A 17,074-nucleotide genomic window follows, 5' to 3' on the forward strand; every position below is an offset into this window, starting at 1 on the left:
TAGTTATCCAGTCTACTCTTAAAACAAGCTATCGTCCCTGCACTAACTATGTGATTGCTGAGTCTACTCCATTCCCCCAACACCCTATTACTAAACCAATGCTTGCCTATATCCCTCCTAAATCTATACTTTTCTAATTTAAATCCATTACTACGTGTTCTATCCTGCTGGCTAATTCTCAATACTTTACTTATATCGCCTTTGTTGTAACCCTTGACCCATTTGAATACTTCTATCAGATCTCCCCGCACTCTTCGTCTTTCTAGTGAATGTAAGTGTAGATGTTTCAGCCTATTTTGATATGGGAGGTTCCTCAGCTCCTGAATCATCTTGGTCATCCTCCTCTGAACTGATTCTAGCAAGTTGATGTCCATGTCCAACGGTTGTTAGATTTTCCTGTGTGAAAACTGAGAGGAAATAATCGTTCAACATTTTATTCATATCTTCCCCATTCTCAACGAGCTCTCCTGTGTTTGTTTTCAACGGCCCAATTCTCTCCCTTGTTTTCGTTCTGTATAATTTAAAGAAGCCCTTGAGATCGTTCTTGGCCTCGTTGGCTACCCTAATCTCGTAAGTCCTTTTTGCTAGGCGAGTGTTCTTCTTCACCGATCTGGCTAGTTCAACATACCTACTCCTGAGGTGGGTTTCCCCATTCTTTATTTTCTTATAAATTCATCTATTCAAGCTAATCTCATGCTTGTGTCTACGGGTCATCCATTTAGGGTCATTATTTTATTTTTTACGTGCTTGGTAAAGGCCCAGTCACACTGGCTCTACGACCTACTGCCGCCCTCCAGCAACCTGCAGGTCGCGGGAGGTCTCACATGGTCGACGATTGGTCGTGCGTGCGATCGTCATGTGTCTCCGTCTGCCTTGCGACCGATGGAGGTTTTAGGTCATGCTCTAAAACCTCCAGCCGACCTCTCAGGTCGCTGCCGGTCGTAAAAAGGTTGCCGTACGGTGGCCAAATGGACTGCGTCTGGACGGCAAGCGGACTGCCACCATTAACTGTTGAACGGCGACCGGATGGCAAGCGGACGCCGTCTGGTTGCCGTCAGATAGTAGGAGGTCGCTGATGGTCGGCGTCCACTTTTTATCTGTCATTGGCCGTGGTCGACGTCCGGCCTTCCACCACACGGCGAGTTGTGCGGCGACCGGTGGTAGATCAAATCACCCTTGCCAGGAAATGAGGTACATTCGTGAGAAGTGACGTCCCACGCCCCTCAGCCCGCCCAAGCTCCGTCTCAACTCAACCTGCTCCACAGGTCAACCACACGGCCAGATGTGTATGGGTCACCTCTGCCTAACCAAAATAAATTACTGCAGGACATGATGTGCACAGCAGTAACAATGAGAGTCTGTAGAGCTAATGGCTTTTATCCATATCAAAAATAACTTAATTTCATCTTCTGCTCTGCCCAGGGTGATGGAAATGCTTTAGAACGAATATAATGTTGCAAACATACCAACAACAGGTTAAACCAAGATTGCTTTGAGCATTTTTTGCATGTCTGCGGCACATAGGGGGCGGGGGGGGGGGGGGGTCACAAATATCCGTCTGTTGCTGCAGTGAAGCACAGAATACTTTCATTACCTTTATAGGTAACTATTTTTTTTTTCAAATAATTTACAGAAATAAGAATGAGAAATGTGTAATATAACTGGGTGAAAATATTATATACTGTAACACGTCAGCAGCAAATCGTTAAGGGAGGTCGCCGTCCTCATTGCGACAGGACGCGTACTGGTCTTTGCCTGTCGCTCACCGGTCGGCGTATGGTGGGCGTCTTGGCCTGACTCCAGGTGTGAGGTCAAGGTGTGAATCTCACCATGGTCGCCGTCCGGCCACCCACTGGACGGACACTAAACGACCACCGGTAGCCGTTCGGTAGCACGACTACTTTGCCACCTATGTGGTCGGGGAGCGGTGGGTGTGCATCGCAGCATTTTGAGGTCGCAGGTGGTCTGTTATAGTAGGATATCAATGTATTATCAATGTATTATTATTATTATTATTATTTATTATTATTATTAATATCACCACGAATTAGGCATACAATTGTCAATGGAAAAAACCCACGACAGATAGATCACGCCACCTTATAGGAATGTCGTCCGTCAGTGTTTACCGTCTCAGTTTGTATACGAAGCATTTCATCAAGCTTAAAGGTCACCTTGACATACGTGACCAATTGTAACTTCATTATTTTCCAATCTATAACTCGTCACTCCTTCACGAGAGTCCGACTGACACACAACGGCAGTCGCTCTCGCTCCGACGCTCCTTGTACATATAAGCTAAGAATATATTCGCCTTAAGGAAGCTGAAGTCTTAATCAACACCCTTTAAACGCCCCCCGGTACACCGTTACAGGTCGTTAGCAGGTCGTAAAGTCAGTGTGACTGTAGCTTAAGGGATATGCTGTCTCTGACCCTCTGCTATTACCCTAACTATATTACTATAGGTCAGCTCTACTTGGTTCCCCTGTCCTCCAGGTTCCTGCTCTGAGAAATGGCCCTCATCTAGCCCCAAGGTTTTCCAAATTGCCTCCTCAAGGTGTCTTCTAAGCCCCTCGTAATCGGCTCATCTTAAGTCTGGCACCAACACAGTGCTGAGCTCTTGGGTCACCGCCCAGTCTAAGTTAAACCTAATCTCCTTGTGATCACTACCACCTAGCTTTCCCCCAACGTTTAGCTCATTGATCATATTCTCGTTGTTAGTTAAGACCAAGTCCAAAATGTTGTTACCTCTGGTCGGCTCAGTTACTGTCTGCTTGAGAAAATTATCCTGTACTACTTTCAAAAATTACTCAAACTCTAGATTTCCCACCATGCCTTCCCAGTCTATATTCCTATAGTTGAAGTCCCCCATGATGCAGACATTTTTGTTTCTGTATGCCCTGCCAACCTCTTGTAGTAATATGTCTGTGTCCTGCCTGCCTATACTCTGTTCAGAGCATGAAGTCAGTTCAGGGTGGGGCTGGGATGGTGGTTTACCTCTAGCCATGCTGCCAAATCAACCTTCGTACATGCGTCTCTCTCTTTTATTTCCCATCCACGTGCTATTTGAAAGTTATATTTTATATATTTTATATATAGTAAAGGAAGCTACATAGTACAATGAGTGTCGATGTTTAGGATTATAACAACGATTTGTATAAATTCTATGACATGTGGCAGGGATTTTTTCCCATGTTGCCATGTTGTGGTGGTGGTGGTGGTATAGTCTGTTCGGAGCATGAAGTCGGTTCAAGGTGTGGCAGATTCCAGAATTCCCATGAGTGCAGCGCTGCCAGTTCGACCGCCAATTATCAGATTAGCACTCTCTCCCGGCCTACCCACCCACAACCCACCTGTATCTCTCTCTCTCTCTCTCTCTCTCTCTCTCTCTCTCTCTCTCTCTCTCTCTCTCTCTCTCTCTCTCTCTCTCTCTCGACACGGGGGAGGGACCTAGGGGGACACACCGACCACCACCACCACCACCACCACCACTACCAACACCACAACGTGGCAACATGGGAAAAAATCGCTGCCACATGTCATAGAATTTATACAAATCCTTGTTATAATCCTAAACATCGACACTCATTGTACTATGTAGCTTCCTTTACTATATACAGAATATATAAAATATCGCTTTCAAATAGCACATGGATGGGAAATATGAGAGAGACGCATGTACGAAGGCTGATTTGGCAGCATGGGTAGAGGTAAACGACGATACCAGCTCCACCCTGAACCGACTTCTTGCTATGAACAGACTATAGTGGTGATGGTGGTCGGCGTGTCCCCTTAGGTCCCTCCCCCGGGTCGTAGGGTAGGTAGGTAGGGAGACAATGCTAATCTGATAATTGGCAGTCGAACTGGCAGAGCCGCACTCATGGGAATTCCCGAATCTGCCACACCTTGAACCGACTTCATGCTACGAACATACTATAGGTTGGGTGGCCTGTATAGAACCCCTAGAGTCAGTTTCTCTTTCTCTCTGTGGACGTCCACCCAAACTGACTCGGAGTCGCCGTTTGTTTGAATAGAATTGTTAGCGGTATATTTAAGTGTGTCTTTAACATAGAGAGCCACCCCCCCTCTCCTTGTTGTGATTAGTGGGATCAGACCTCTAGTTATTACATATCAAAAACACATTAATATTATGAACGATGACGTCATTTGTAGTTTTAGAGACACATTGAAATGAAGGTTATTGTGGAACTTTTTTCATTGTCATTAATGCATATTTATCAAATAGGTAATGCATGTGAGGAACCAATTAGAGCAATTAGAGTAAGGTAAGTGCACCTTTATAATTATATACTCAGCACTTGCCCTAAACTAGGTCTCTGCACAGCAGTGCTACGAGCTGGCAATTTAATGCTACTGCGACAATTATTGAAGTTGACACGTCTTCTCTTGGTTGCAAAACTTCCGTAAGCAGTGTACAGCGGATTCAGTTTATGAATAATTCGAAACAGTTTTCATGCTTTTAAATAGTAGTTTGGTTGGGTAGCTATTACAGACAGAAGATATATGATGTATATTAAGGTTGTCAAACTTCATGATCAAAGTTTTCCACGGTTTACCTTACCTCCATGGTTGACTTTACTTACACGATTTCCAGGGTTACTTCATCCCCTTCTATGATATTGATGGGCCACAGTTACTTTGGCTGTGCATCAGTAAGCATATCCATGAATTATATGATCTGCACTCCTATAAAGCATTTAGAGTATAAAGGATTTAATAATTGATGGACCATTTGCATCTACTTTGAACATGTAAATAAAATAATAATATTTCGGTGCTAAAATTTATTAAAAACACCTACTGGCATATAAATTATCCTGCCACAATTACAGCGATGAATGCCTTTACATAAAACCTGTACGCGTGGACAATAAAAGTTTGCAAAGCGTGTGGCTCCTCTCAAGTGTCTCGGGTATAGAGTTCGAGAGACGCCACCCTCTCGACCGCCTCCGCTTACTGCTCGTAGATAAGGGTCACGTAGGTGTTGATGTCAGGCACGACCGTGGCTCTGTAGGGGCAATGGAGGGTCAGGGTATATGTGCACGACGAGTTGACGGAAAAAGTGAGAGTAGAAAAATAACACTGAAATAGCACCAACTCACCGTCAAAAGTATGGTGTCCTATAGTCTGTGAAGTTAACTGCTGATAGGATGATGATGATAATAATGATAATACGATGCAGATTAATGAGGATGGGGATGATGAGTGAGGAGGAGGAAAATAAGACAAAGGGAAACAGGAGAATGAGTAACAAAAATAGAGAATAAAGAAGGAATAAAGGAGGAGGAAAATCGAGAGTATGAGGATTAGGTGAAGAGGAATGAAGGAAGGCAAGGAGGCGAAAATAGAGGATATGGAGCTATTGCCAAAAGGTCAGTCATTCATAAGTATTAAGAGACGGTCCGCTCTTTGTACTCACTGGAGGACGTAGTTGCCGTTGTTCCTGTCCAACCAGAACAGGGTGACGGAGGACTTGTCCGTGGCGCTGGCGTGGGTGACGGCGACGTCCTGACGAAACAAGGTAATGGTGAGAGAGAGAGAGAGAGAGAGAGAGAGAGAGAGAGAGAGAGAGAGAGAGAGAGAGAATCATTACTACTACTATTATAAATATAGAATAATGATAATCACAGCAGCACTTACTTTCTCGCTGGCACAGTGCATGACTTGGAATTCAGAAGCATTAGCGTCCGCGATGAACTCTCCTAAGTTCTTTGCATTGGTAGTCGTTGCCCTCACCGTGTAACCCTTGAAGACGGGGCCGCTCAGGGTCACTGTGGAAGGGAGGCAGTGTGTGGTAACGGTGGTAACAGTTACGGCAACAGCCACATCTACAGCTACGGCAATAACCAAAGCTGTTTGTTATATATTATAGCTGTAGGCTAAATAACCTGATCATAAGCCACCACTAACGTCAGTTTTCACTAACTGAGGAGTAAAAGAGAAATCGCTGCGTATAAAAGGTTCATAAAGCTAAGCTGAAAGTTGGTCTTTGATAAATTACATCCTTGTTAGTTATGAGAATAAGCGACTGAAAATTATTTTATTATAACTAGATTTCATTGGAACACATATGCAGTTTTACTGTAGCTTGTAAATCATTATAATCAGCCGTCCTAAATGCACATCACTGACCGAAGAAATTTTCTCATGAGGCACAATTAACCAATGTAAAGTATTTTATTTGCATGCACCTCTTTGCAGTATTCATATTATAATAGTGTCAGTATTAACATGATGTTATTTTTAGGCCACTACCCACAAAAGTGACCCACCTTTGAAAAGGCCGGGACTGCCCACCACTGGCTCTGAAGTAAGGGTGTACTCGTTGGTGTTGTTGACGCCTGTCGCAGCGAAATTATCGATGTGGTAGGTGGGCTCCATCAAGGGGTCATTGCACACAGAGGTCGGGGCACCTGACGAGCGGGCTGAGCACCCTCCCACCAGGAGGGCCGTCACCCCACACACGAGAAGGATTCTGTAAAGGTCAAGAGAGAAATACGTGAGAGCTACTCAAGAGTCGGTTTTCAAAACAGACGTTACCCCTGAGGTGTCCAATGCCGGTTTTGTCATGGAACGCAGAGTCACAATGACATGAATGGGTACCAAGCAACAAAGGACTCAGTTTGACAGCTCAACGGCAGCAACGTCACCGAGAAAAGCCTGGATGGAAAAAAAAAAGTACTACTACGATGACCAGCTGGACACGCATTGATGTGCACTGCATAGTTCCGTTAACTAATACCAATCGTTCTTTGCACAAAGATTTTCGGAGTGAAGCAATGTACTGACATGTGAGGCAACGGAATACTTGCGGTTGTGTTGCTCAGCGAGTGAAGGGAAAGGGAGACCATGATGCTGCCGGAGAGAGAGAGAGAGACTGACTGACTCGGTTGAATTACAAGAGTAATGCTGTCGAACCACTCACGACCTGGAAACAATTCATCAGGGGGGTTGGTGTCGTAAAGCTGTGCAAGTGCCAAGTACCCGGCGGAGGGTATCAATGGGGAAAAAAAGTCCTTGGGGAAAAGACATTACTTCCCACAGTCCCTCCCTCCTGTGCTGCTAAGCGTTAGGGTTTCTATGTAACCTTCGGGAGGGGACCGCCTCTCACTTTCGTCCTAAATTATGCTGCCGCGCTCGGTTCAGGTTTTCACGACTCTCCGAAATGATCGGGCAGATGTTTTATGTACTCCTGAGTGGTTACATATAACGTATTCTTTGCAATAGTTATTTTCACTTCATAATCACACCAGATCTTTATAGTCATACATGAAATGCAGGCTACAATGGTTATATCGCTGCTCAAAAGTTTATGATTATCGATTCTACACTATGCCTCACTTTAACAATAACTTATGCACGTCACGCCAGGGATACGCAGCTTTTCATGAAACTTTGGCTGGATGGCTGTGTGACGCGTGGCTTGCATGCTCCTGAAGCAGGACAGTATAGCTTCGACTGTCGTCTGTACTTCCGATCCGCTATGATCATGTTCGTGTTAACAACTGACTCCGATCCCAACCTGCATCCATTGTCCAGCAAAAATTTAGCTAAAATGGTACCCTGACACACCCATCCTTTTCAACCACGTTCCCACATTAATCGGAGTGCATGTGTGGGTGTGGGTGTGGGTGGGTGGGTGGGGGGGGGGGGGAAGGAATCTACGATGGAAAAATCAATTAAACTCCTTTACAACACCAGTTTGCATCCTAAAGCAGCTCAGCTCACCCTTTACATGTAATTTATAACAACCTGCCACACTTGCTCACGAGTCCAATGTCAAAAGTGTTTGATGAGGATACCGGCAGTCAGCAGCAGGTTAACATGCCCTCCACCCTCGATGTTAATCATTAGCTACTTGCGAGACAAAGACCTCCCGATGGTGCGAGACAAAGACTTCCTGGTGGTGGTTCGCTTCATATTGGGGGTTTGGGGATTTCCAGAGGAGTCGTGGCGGTACTGAAACTTTACCTCGAGCTTTTTATGTATAACGAGACAAACTGATAATTCCTCACTGCATTGCGACTCTGTTTTCTACTTCCCGTACAGTTAAGTACCTACAGCGTCACAGTGATCGGTTCTCACAGCAGCGTGCTCGACGTGTTCAACTCTCCACACTCACCTGTTCATGGTTGATCGTTGAGGCACAGAAAACGGACAACTAGCACTGTAAAGGTGGTCGCGTTCGTATATATACACCCACCCTTCATCTTCAGTTACCGATCATCAAATTTTAAATGTCTAAAGCCTTTTTCATATTAAGTAACTTTTCAGCTTATTGATATTTTGCGTTCGACGTACACGCGTTTGCAATTTGCATAATTGCCTGTGTTATTTTTTGCGGGAAGATTTTTAAACCCCGCGCCATCGTAGGCAACTGTTCAGCAGGCATTGCGCCACACCGATGTCTTGCTGGAGTGGTGGAGGGTTGCCATGCTGCCGTCATTTTCTCTCAGCACAGAAAAACAAGATTCATGCTGCGTCGGACAGGACCGGCGGCGTCGGGTGGAGGCTAGTGACCCACCAGGTGAGAGGCATGGCGAGGCTCCAGGTAAATCAACAAAGACACCTGTCATGTGAGGTGAAAGGGAAACACAGACACCTCCACATGGCAGATAACATAATATCACCTGGCGTAGCGTGGCACGTGACCATAGATCGGAAGAAGACCTTTGCTTAATCGCCAGCCCAGCTTATTCAAGGAGCGGGCTCTCCCTTCCGCGTTGTACCCAGCAGTATCATTCCTGGCCTTCGCGCCTCACATTATAACGGCAGCACGCTAGTACGGTATATACACCTCCTACCTACCCACCTATAATAGTCATGAAAACCGACACTTTCCGTTACCACCAAGAGTAGCAGCAGTGGTGGTATTATAATTATTATTATTATTATTATTATAATAATAATAATAATAATAATAATAATAATAATAATAATAATAATAATAATAATATAAGTAATGACTAATAAAGTAGTAATAGTAGGAAAAATTGTAGTGATAAAATTCTCTCTCTCTCTCTCTCTCTCTCTCTCTCTCTCTCTCTCTCTCTCTCTCTCTCTCTCTCTCTCTCTCATTGAAAGTCAAATGGTTTGTCTATTTCGTATCAGTATCACCTCGTCCATTTTTTACACACACACACACACACACACACACACACAAACACACATCCTGTCACGTGACCCACCCGTTGTATTTGGTGCTCAGATACAACCAGTTGCCACCGGTCAGGCCTCATCGAAGCAGACTTTTATACACTTCTGCGCAGTAGCTGCCGCGCCTTTTCCGCTCAACTTTTAGGATAGTAGGAAACAACTGAACCGTAACAAAGGGTAACTGTGTCACCATTCCGACTTACCATTTCCTATCACGTGGTGCTCTGGTGCTTTGTGTGTATGTGTGTGTGTGTGTGTGTGTGTAATAAACTGACGAGGCAATGCGGATACGAAACACACGAACCACTCGACTTTCAAATACCACTTTAATTGAGTAGTTACACTTGCAGGTTATCAAACTAAGGAATTGGCTTTATAAAGAAGACACTGGACGATAACTCATTGAAAATGCTTATTCTAAAGTAATAAATCTCTTAAAACAAATGTAATTCATTGTACTATAATCTACTATAATACCATCTGAAGATACTACAAAATATACTTAACGTAACAAGACTAATAAAATGTGTTTTTCCTCTGAACAACTTAACACTAATACTCATTGAACTCGGCGGTCACCCATAAAGGACAAAAACGTGTTCGGTGTATAGTGGAAACAGAAAGAACAGTTAGAACACCACCAAGTCCTAAGGCCGAGGCGAAGCAATGGGAGCTGGTGAAGAGGTCTGGGTAACGAGAGGGAAGCGGGAGGCGAGAGGGCTTGAAACAATAATAAGAATAAAACAAGTAGGATGTGCTACACCCCTAAAAAAAAAAAAAAAGTGACCAAATGCCCTTGCGAGCTGTAAAAAAAGTTAGTTTCAGGAAAGAAAAAAAAAAGTTTGAAGGTAAGCGAGAATGGCATGGTAATAATTTATGTACATGACCAATGGAGCTAAAAAAAATAAATAAATAAATAAAAAAAAATAATGACGTAGTACGAATATTGATGTCGAGGATAACAATGATGGAAATAATAATAATAATAATAATAATAATAATAATAATAATAATAATAATAATAATAATAACGATAAAAATTCCAGTGGCGATAATTGAAAAGGTCCTAAGTATCGCGCAACAGAGAAAACGATAATTAAAAGATATTCTAGCGATAAAAGTATCTATCTATTTTAGTTTGCATGCGGCAATTCTGGTGATGAATGTAGTAGCACCAGCAGCAGCAGCAGCAGCAGTAGTAGTAGTAGTAGTAGTAGTAGTAGTAGTAATAGAGAACAAGTTGGAGGCGGTCGGGAAACAAAACCAAGAATAAGCCAGCAGTCTCCGTATTAAATAAATGGAAAGGATGTAGAAATGTATATATACGTAGATGGATGGATGTTGTGTTGTTGTTGCTGGTGGTGGTGGTGCTGTGATACTGCGCGGGGCCGGTAAAACTTGGATTCTTGGAACCAACTCCCCCAGGTACAAAGAGGAGGAGGAGGAGGAGGAGGAGGAAAAGGTTACGTGAAGGTGAAGTTGAGAAAAAAAAAAATGATCGGGAAGAAATATGAATTGGTAGTAACATACAAGAGATGGAAACGACTGGCACCAAAAGGAAAGTATTATTCTAGGAGAAAGCCAAGAGAGAGAGAGAGAGAGAGAGAGAGAGAGAGAGATAGGTGCAGTAATGGACAGGAAAAAGGCCTTGTGTTAGGTAAGGGAGAGAGAGCGGAGGCCAGAGGAGGGGCGCCAGGGAGAGGTGACTGGGTAATTATACTGGTGAACCTAACCAACGCGATATTTTGTTTTCTTCTTCGCCGTGATTCGTTTTATTGCGCATCTGGGTGAGGATGGATGTACCAGGATGATGGATGGATGCATTAACATCTACATAGTGAAAGATAAAAAAAAAAAAAATTTGGTGTTTGACTTTTTTACAGCCTTCATTTCAGCTGGATATTAATTCGTATATTCTAACTGTAATCGCTGTTTTGATATTAGTATTAGCAGGAAGTTGTAGTAGTAGCACCGCGGCCACATCCACCTTAAAAGCAAGCAGGTGACGGATGTATCAGGGGATGAGCACACAAAAAAACAAGACAAAACAAGCTCAGCTGAAGCGTTTCTCCATCAACCACTCAAGCAGGAAGTGAAAGGAAGAGGAGGCGGGGTTATCTGCTTGAAGCCCTTCACAAGCTGGCAACGCGGTTTAATTCCCGCGCGGCAATGATTTACCAGCCGGGTGTACTGCCAACCCGCGCGGCGCCATGCAGACGGGAGGGTTTTTCCCGAGCGGCAGTCGTGGTTATTTTTTTTTATTTTTTTTTTATTTTTTACGTCTTCACCTGTAGTGCTGGTAGGCTTTCTTCAGAGGCCTGGTGGTCGACCTAAGCCCGTCATGGCGCAGGAAATTTTTATAGTGGCGCTATTTTATGCTTGCTCACAAGTTCTTCAAATGGCATGCGAAAATTGTTCGACAACTTTTCTTTATCAGCTTTCAGGTCAGTGTGTAATGTGAAGAATGGTCCTTGAAGGCCTAGAGCTGTTTATTGGGTGGGTCCATCATATATGTAATCTCTTCTTTATTAACACCTTGTTCACTATATACACATATATCACTCCTCTTTACATCCTCCATCTCGAGCAAACACCGACAAACTGACAACTATTCTTTGCACTGCTGCAGACGAACCGAGGGAAAAAAACGTTCGTGTGAAGACGTAACTAACACTCACCCGCGCGGCCATACTACCGCGCGGGAAAAAAAAATAAAAAAAAATTCATGCGAATGCTCACCCTCTGCGGCCCCACCGGCGGCTGAGGAGTGTCTCTAAAACGAAAGGTTGAGCAGAGGCTGAACACACCGCAGCGCCCACAAACAGTCATGGTGGCTTTCACCGGGAGGATACGGAACAGGAAATGAGCCAATGCTGATCCAGAGGCTGTCGGGCTTTCCGGGATATTTTTTTTGGCAGTTTTGCTTCATAATTTCTTTTGTATACTATTCAAATGGCCGTGTGAGCCAGTGCTTTCTTAAATTGCAAGGTTACACTGTTATTCCCCCAAACGAGGATGAAGTTTCCTGCACTTTCTGTTTTCCTCGTCCGCGCCAACGTTGCCAGATTGTCGTACTCAGCCTCCTCTGTTTGCCGATTTCCAACCCAAAAACTGCCTCCTAGACCCCAATAACTGCCTTCATGTACAGTTATCATTAAAATGGTTAATTATTGGTGTTTTGGGGCAATAGCTATGGCTCAGAAACCGGTAAATACGAGGCTCTGAGTATGATAACGTGGCATTCCTGCTTCCGCCCAGTTTTATATCTCATCGGGAAATGCTTCCTGCTTCAAGAGTTATTATTGATTTTCCAGAATTTGAAGTGTACGTGCGTGCGTGCCTCCTTGACTGAAAATAGCTGAGAGAGAGAGAGAGAGAGAGAGAGAGAGATGAGTACGTTATAGATAGGTAGAGTCAGATGGATAGATATAGATATTTGCATAAAATCAGTAACAGGGAAAGTTGGAGATGCTTCTGCCGTGGTCACCGCCCTTTAGGAAGGTTTTCGTGACAGGACAGGGCATCAGAGAACTATGTACCAGTCCATACATGGCTTTCTAAACTCTGTAATAATATGTGAATTTGCACACAATGGAAGAACAAGAAGCAAAGTGAAAGGAGGGGCCTGTAATGATATGTGAATTTGCACAGAATGGAAGAACAAGAAGCAGAGTGAAAAGAGGGGCCCCACATCTAGACAGCTTATAATGCAATTTTAGGCTATATGTTAACTAAAAACATCAGCTCGATGTATGTGACACAATATGAGTGATATCATTTGATGGCAAATAAATCAATAACAAGTTTCACCTGAGTCAAATGTATGATACGACGGTACTTCGATATGGCAGAAGAGTCTGGAGACCTATTCCACTGGAAAATTTAGTCCAAAGAAGACTTTCGAGATACAAACAGTTAATTTGCCTAACTTGTTTAAATAACAGCAAGCCCCTTCATTGTAACAATATATATTTTACATAATACTCACCTGAAACTGTGAAAGTTCATTCTGTACAAAACTCTGTGTTTGAGCGAGAAGCGTCAAGCAGTTCTCAATACACTGGTGCACCTGATCAACCGAGTTCTCCTTCTTTTCACAGAAGGACGCTACACAAATGTGCATTATTCCCTGAGGAGGAATTGTTTATATTAACAGAGAAGAGTTACATTAATGCTCTTAATCTCTATATTTTAATATTATCATAGAAATCAATCTCAATTCTTAAATATAACTATACTACAAAAGGTAAACACATGCATAGGTACACATCAATTTTTATGAGAACTTAAGCTCTTGGAAGGTTCTGTAATGTTGATTTTGCAAAAAAAATCATAAATTTCAAGCAGGCAAAGGAGTGACAACACCACACTGAGTGAACTGTGAGGCGCAAGATGGCCTAGCAGCCGCAGCAGCACCGTGTGGCATTTCAGCGACAACAAGACGCGTCGAATTTCATTGTATTTTTTTTTCGATAGCTCCCACATAACTTAACAGGTAATATAAAATGTATTAATAAATTAGGTCCGGATGGTGTGGTAATTGTTGATATAATATACTGATCAAAAAGAACAATGGAGATATTTGCGAAAAAACGCGTTTGTCCGCCGCTGAAATGTATAGTAGGTTCACTTACTATCAGTTTTACTCAAACCTTTTCAAACGAAAAGCATGGTGCTCAATTGTGGCACGGATTGCTCTTGACACCTAATTTTTTGACTAGCCTTCAATGCACCGCCAGATGCGGTTAATAATAGTTCCATACTGAGAAGTAGTAGGCTTATACGTTATAATGCGGTTCAATGGAGTGAGACGCTTACTTTAAAATAATTAGTTGCAGGGCAAGCAGGTGGCCTGTCTGTACGTAACTAAAGTTTATTGACCCCTCCTAGTATCGTGTAGGTCTGCGTGTATCCTTTTAAGTGCTGCTTCTCCACGGCAGGGAACTGTGATCGCTGAGGCTGGGTCGAGTTCCTTGGGAGCAGTAGGTCACATCACTCTATAATATGGCGTAAGAAAGATTTACGTAGAGCAGCGAAGTATTTAATTGTCAGGTGCAAAACGGGTCCAATGCTTGTCAAAGGTTAGTGTGTTATGCTGACCTTTGACAGATAATGGTCAGTATAAAATACTGTTCAGAGTAGCATTCAAAGGTCAGTACAATAATAAACGAAGGTCAATTTAATACACTGACCTTAGACAAACATTTCACCTGTTTTGCATCAGGCGTCAGTGCTTTACTGCTATAAGCAAACCTTTCTTATACTTCTTCCACGGAATAATCCCTGGACCACCCTTGGACCACGATGCGAAACAGACACACAATCTCTTTCGTGATAGGCAATGGAAAAAAAAGTCAAGAGAAAATACAAAAAAATAAATGGATAAGAGGTTCGTGTACCTGCTTGTGTGGCATGGTGATGATTTCTTCGGCTGAACCATAAGTTAAGCGCCTCAGAGGTTGGGTGTCACATTTCCGGGAAAGTGATGAATAATTTTTTGTACGTCCATGACTTGGTTATCATGAGCCCCCAATGCATCCACCCTTAATGAACTCTTTGCCATATGCCAACAGTTTTCTCAAGTTAATCATATCATTTTCATCTCCACCAATCTCTATGTATGCACATAATGCCTAAGGCCGCGGCCCTGTGTATAAAGGATTCAATGATTGATGGAATTTTTTTTTTTTTTTTTTTTTTTTTTTTACAGCTAAAGACAGTTCAAGGGCGTAAATAAAAAAAATAAAAAAAGACCGCTACTCACTGCTCCCGAACAGAGGTCAAAGGAGTGTCCAAAAAGAGAGGTCAATTTCGGGAGGAGAGGTGTCCTGATACCCTCCTCTTGAAAGAGTTCAAGTCGTAGGCAGGAGGAAATACAGATGAAGGAAGATTATTCCAGAGTTTACCAGCGTGAGGGATGAAGGAGTGAAGATGCTGGTTGACTCTTGCATAAGGGGTTTGGACAGTATAGGGATGAGCATGAGTAGAAAGTCGCGTGCAGCGGGGCCGCGGGAGGAGGGGAGGCATGCAGTTAGCAAGTTCAGAAGAGCAGTCAACATTAAAAAAATATCGATAGAAGATGGAAAGTGAGGCAACATGGCGGCGGAATTTGAGAGGTAGAAGACTATCAGTATGAGGAGGAGAGCTGATGAGACGAAGAGCCTTTGACTCCACTCTGTCAAGGAGAGCTGTGTGAGTGGAGCCCCCCCACACATGAGATGCATACTCCATACGAGGGCGGACAAGGCCCCTGTAAATGGATAGCAACTGTGCGGGGGAGAAGAACTGGCGGAGACGGTACAGAACGCCCAGCCTCGAGGAAGCTGATTTAGTAAGAGATGAGATATGAAGTTTCCAGTTGAGATTTTGAGTTAAGGATAGACCGAGGATGTTTAGTGTTGAGGAAGGTGATAGCTGAGTGTTGTCAAAGAATAGTGGATAGTTGTTTGGAGGATTGTGTCGAGTAGATAGGTGGAGAAACTGTGTTTTTGAGGCGTTGAAGGACACCAGGTTCCTCTTGCCCCAATCGGAAATAATAGTAAGGTCTGAGGCTAAGCGTTCTGTTGCCTCCAGCCTTGAATCGTTAAGTTCCTGTAGGGTGGGTCTTCTATTAAAAGAAGTTGAGTAATGCAGAGTGGAGTCATCGGCGTAAGAATGGATAGGACATTTCGTTTTGGAAAGAAGATCATCAATGAACAACAGAAAAAGAGTGGGAGATAGGACAGAGAACCCTGTGGGACACCACTGTAAATAGGTTTAGGGGAATAACAGTGACCGTCTACCACAGCAGAAATAGAACGGTCAGAAAGGTAACTGGAGATAAAGGTACAAAGAGAAGGATAGAAATCGTAGGAGGGTAGTTTGGAAAGCAAAGATTTGTGCCAGACCCTGTCAAAACTTTTGATATGTCCAGCGCAATAGCAAAGGTTTCACCGAAACGGATAAGAGAGGATGACCAAGAGTCAGTTAGGAAGGCAAGGAGATCACCAGTAGAACGCCCCTTGCGGAACCCATACTGGCGATCAGATAGAAGGTCAGAAGTGGAAAGGTGCTTTTGAATCTTCCGGTTAAGGATTGATTCAAAAGCTTTAGACAGACAAGAAAGTAAAGCTATAGGACGGTAGTTTGAGGGATTGGAACGGTCACCCTTCTTAGGCACAGGCTGTATGAAGGCATACTTCCAGCAGGAAGGAAAGGTAGATGTTGACAGGCAGAGGCGAAAGAGTTTGACCAGGCAGGGTGACAGCACGGAGGCACAGTTTTTAAGGACAATAGGAGGCACTCCATCAGGTCCATAAGCCTTCTGAGGATTGAGGCCAGAGAGGGCATGGAAAACATAATTTTGAAGAATCTTTATAACAGGCGGTGGCCGAAGTGATAGCGTACTGGACCCACATTCGCCGCGTGATGGACGACGCGGGTTCGAATCCTCACGCTACCACTCGGATTTTTCAGTCACCGCCGAGTGGCTTAAAACTACCCACATGCTGTCCTGAAGACCACCCATCAACCCGGACTCTAGAGGAAGCCGTCCAAGCGAATCAAGAACGAGTTCCGGGGGGCAGCATGAGCCAATGCAAGATGGCGCCACTATAAACACTCGCCTGCGCCAGAACGGGCTGGGCCGACCATCAGGTCCCACCTGGAAGAAGCCTTGGGCCGACCATCAGGCCCCACCGGGAAGATGCCTACCGGCGCAATAGGCAACAACGTAAAAAAAAAAAAAAAAAAAGGCACAAAAGAGTCAAAGGGGGGGATGAGTAGGAGGAATATGCCCAGAATCGTCCAGAGTGGAGTTTTTAGAAAAAGTTTGAGAGAAGAGTTCAGCCTTAGAGATAGATGAGATGGCAGTGTTGCCGTCAGGACTGAGGAGTGGAGGGAAAGATGAAGAAGTGAA

General features: G+C 43.9%; 1 protein-coding gene across 1 annotated transcript; it reads right to left on the minus strand.

The window, feature by feature from the left end:
• Nucleotides 1-4,790: 4,790 nt before the first annotated feature.
• Nucleotides 4,791-8,300, minus strand: LOC127009313 (uncharacterized). The gene is made up of 5 exons (XM_050882267.1): nt 8,144-8,300; nt 6,294-6,496; nt 5,662-5,792; nt 5,441-5,529; nt 4,791-5,029 (listed from the first exon to the last, which is right to left on the minus strand). Exons 1-5 carry the CDS (start codon nt 8,149-8,151, stop codon nt 4,975-4,977), a joined length of 486 nt encoding a protein of 161 aa, XP_050738224.1. The 5' UTR covers nt 8,152-8,300; the 3' UTR covers nt 4,791-4,974.
• Nucleotides 8,301-17,074: the final 8,774 nt, after the last annotated feature.

This window comes from Eriocheir sinensis, chromosome 4, assembly GCF_024679095.1.
Source record: "Eriocheir sinensis breed Jianghai 21 chromosome 4, ASM2467909v1, whole genome shotgun sequence".
In the NCBI taxonomy this organism is placed as follows: Eukaryota; Metazoa; Arthropoda; class Malacostraca; order Decapoda; family Varunidae; genus Eriocheir; species Eriocheir sinensis.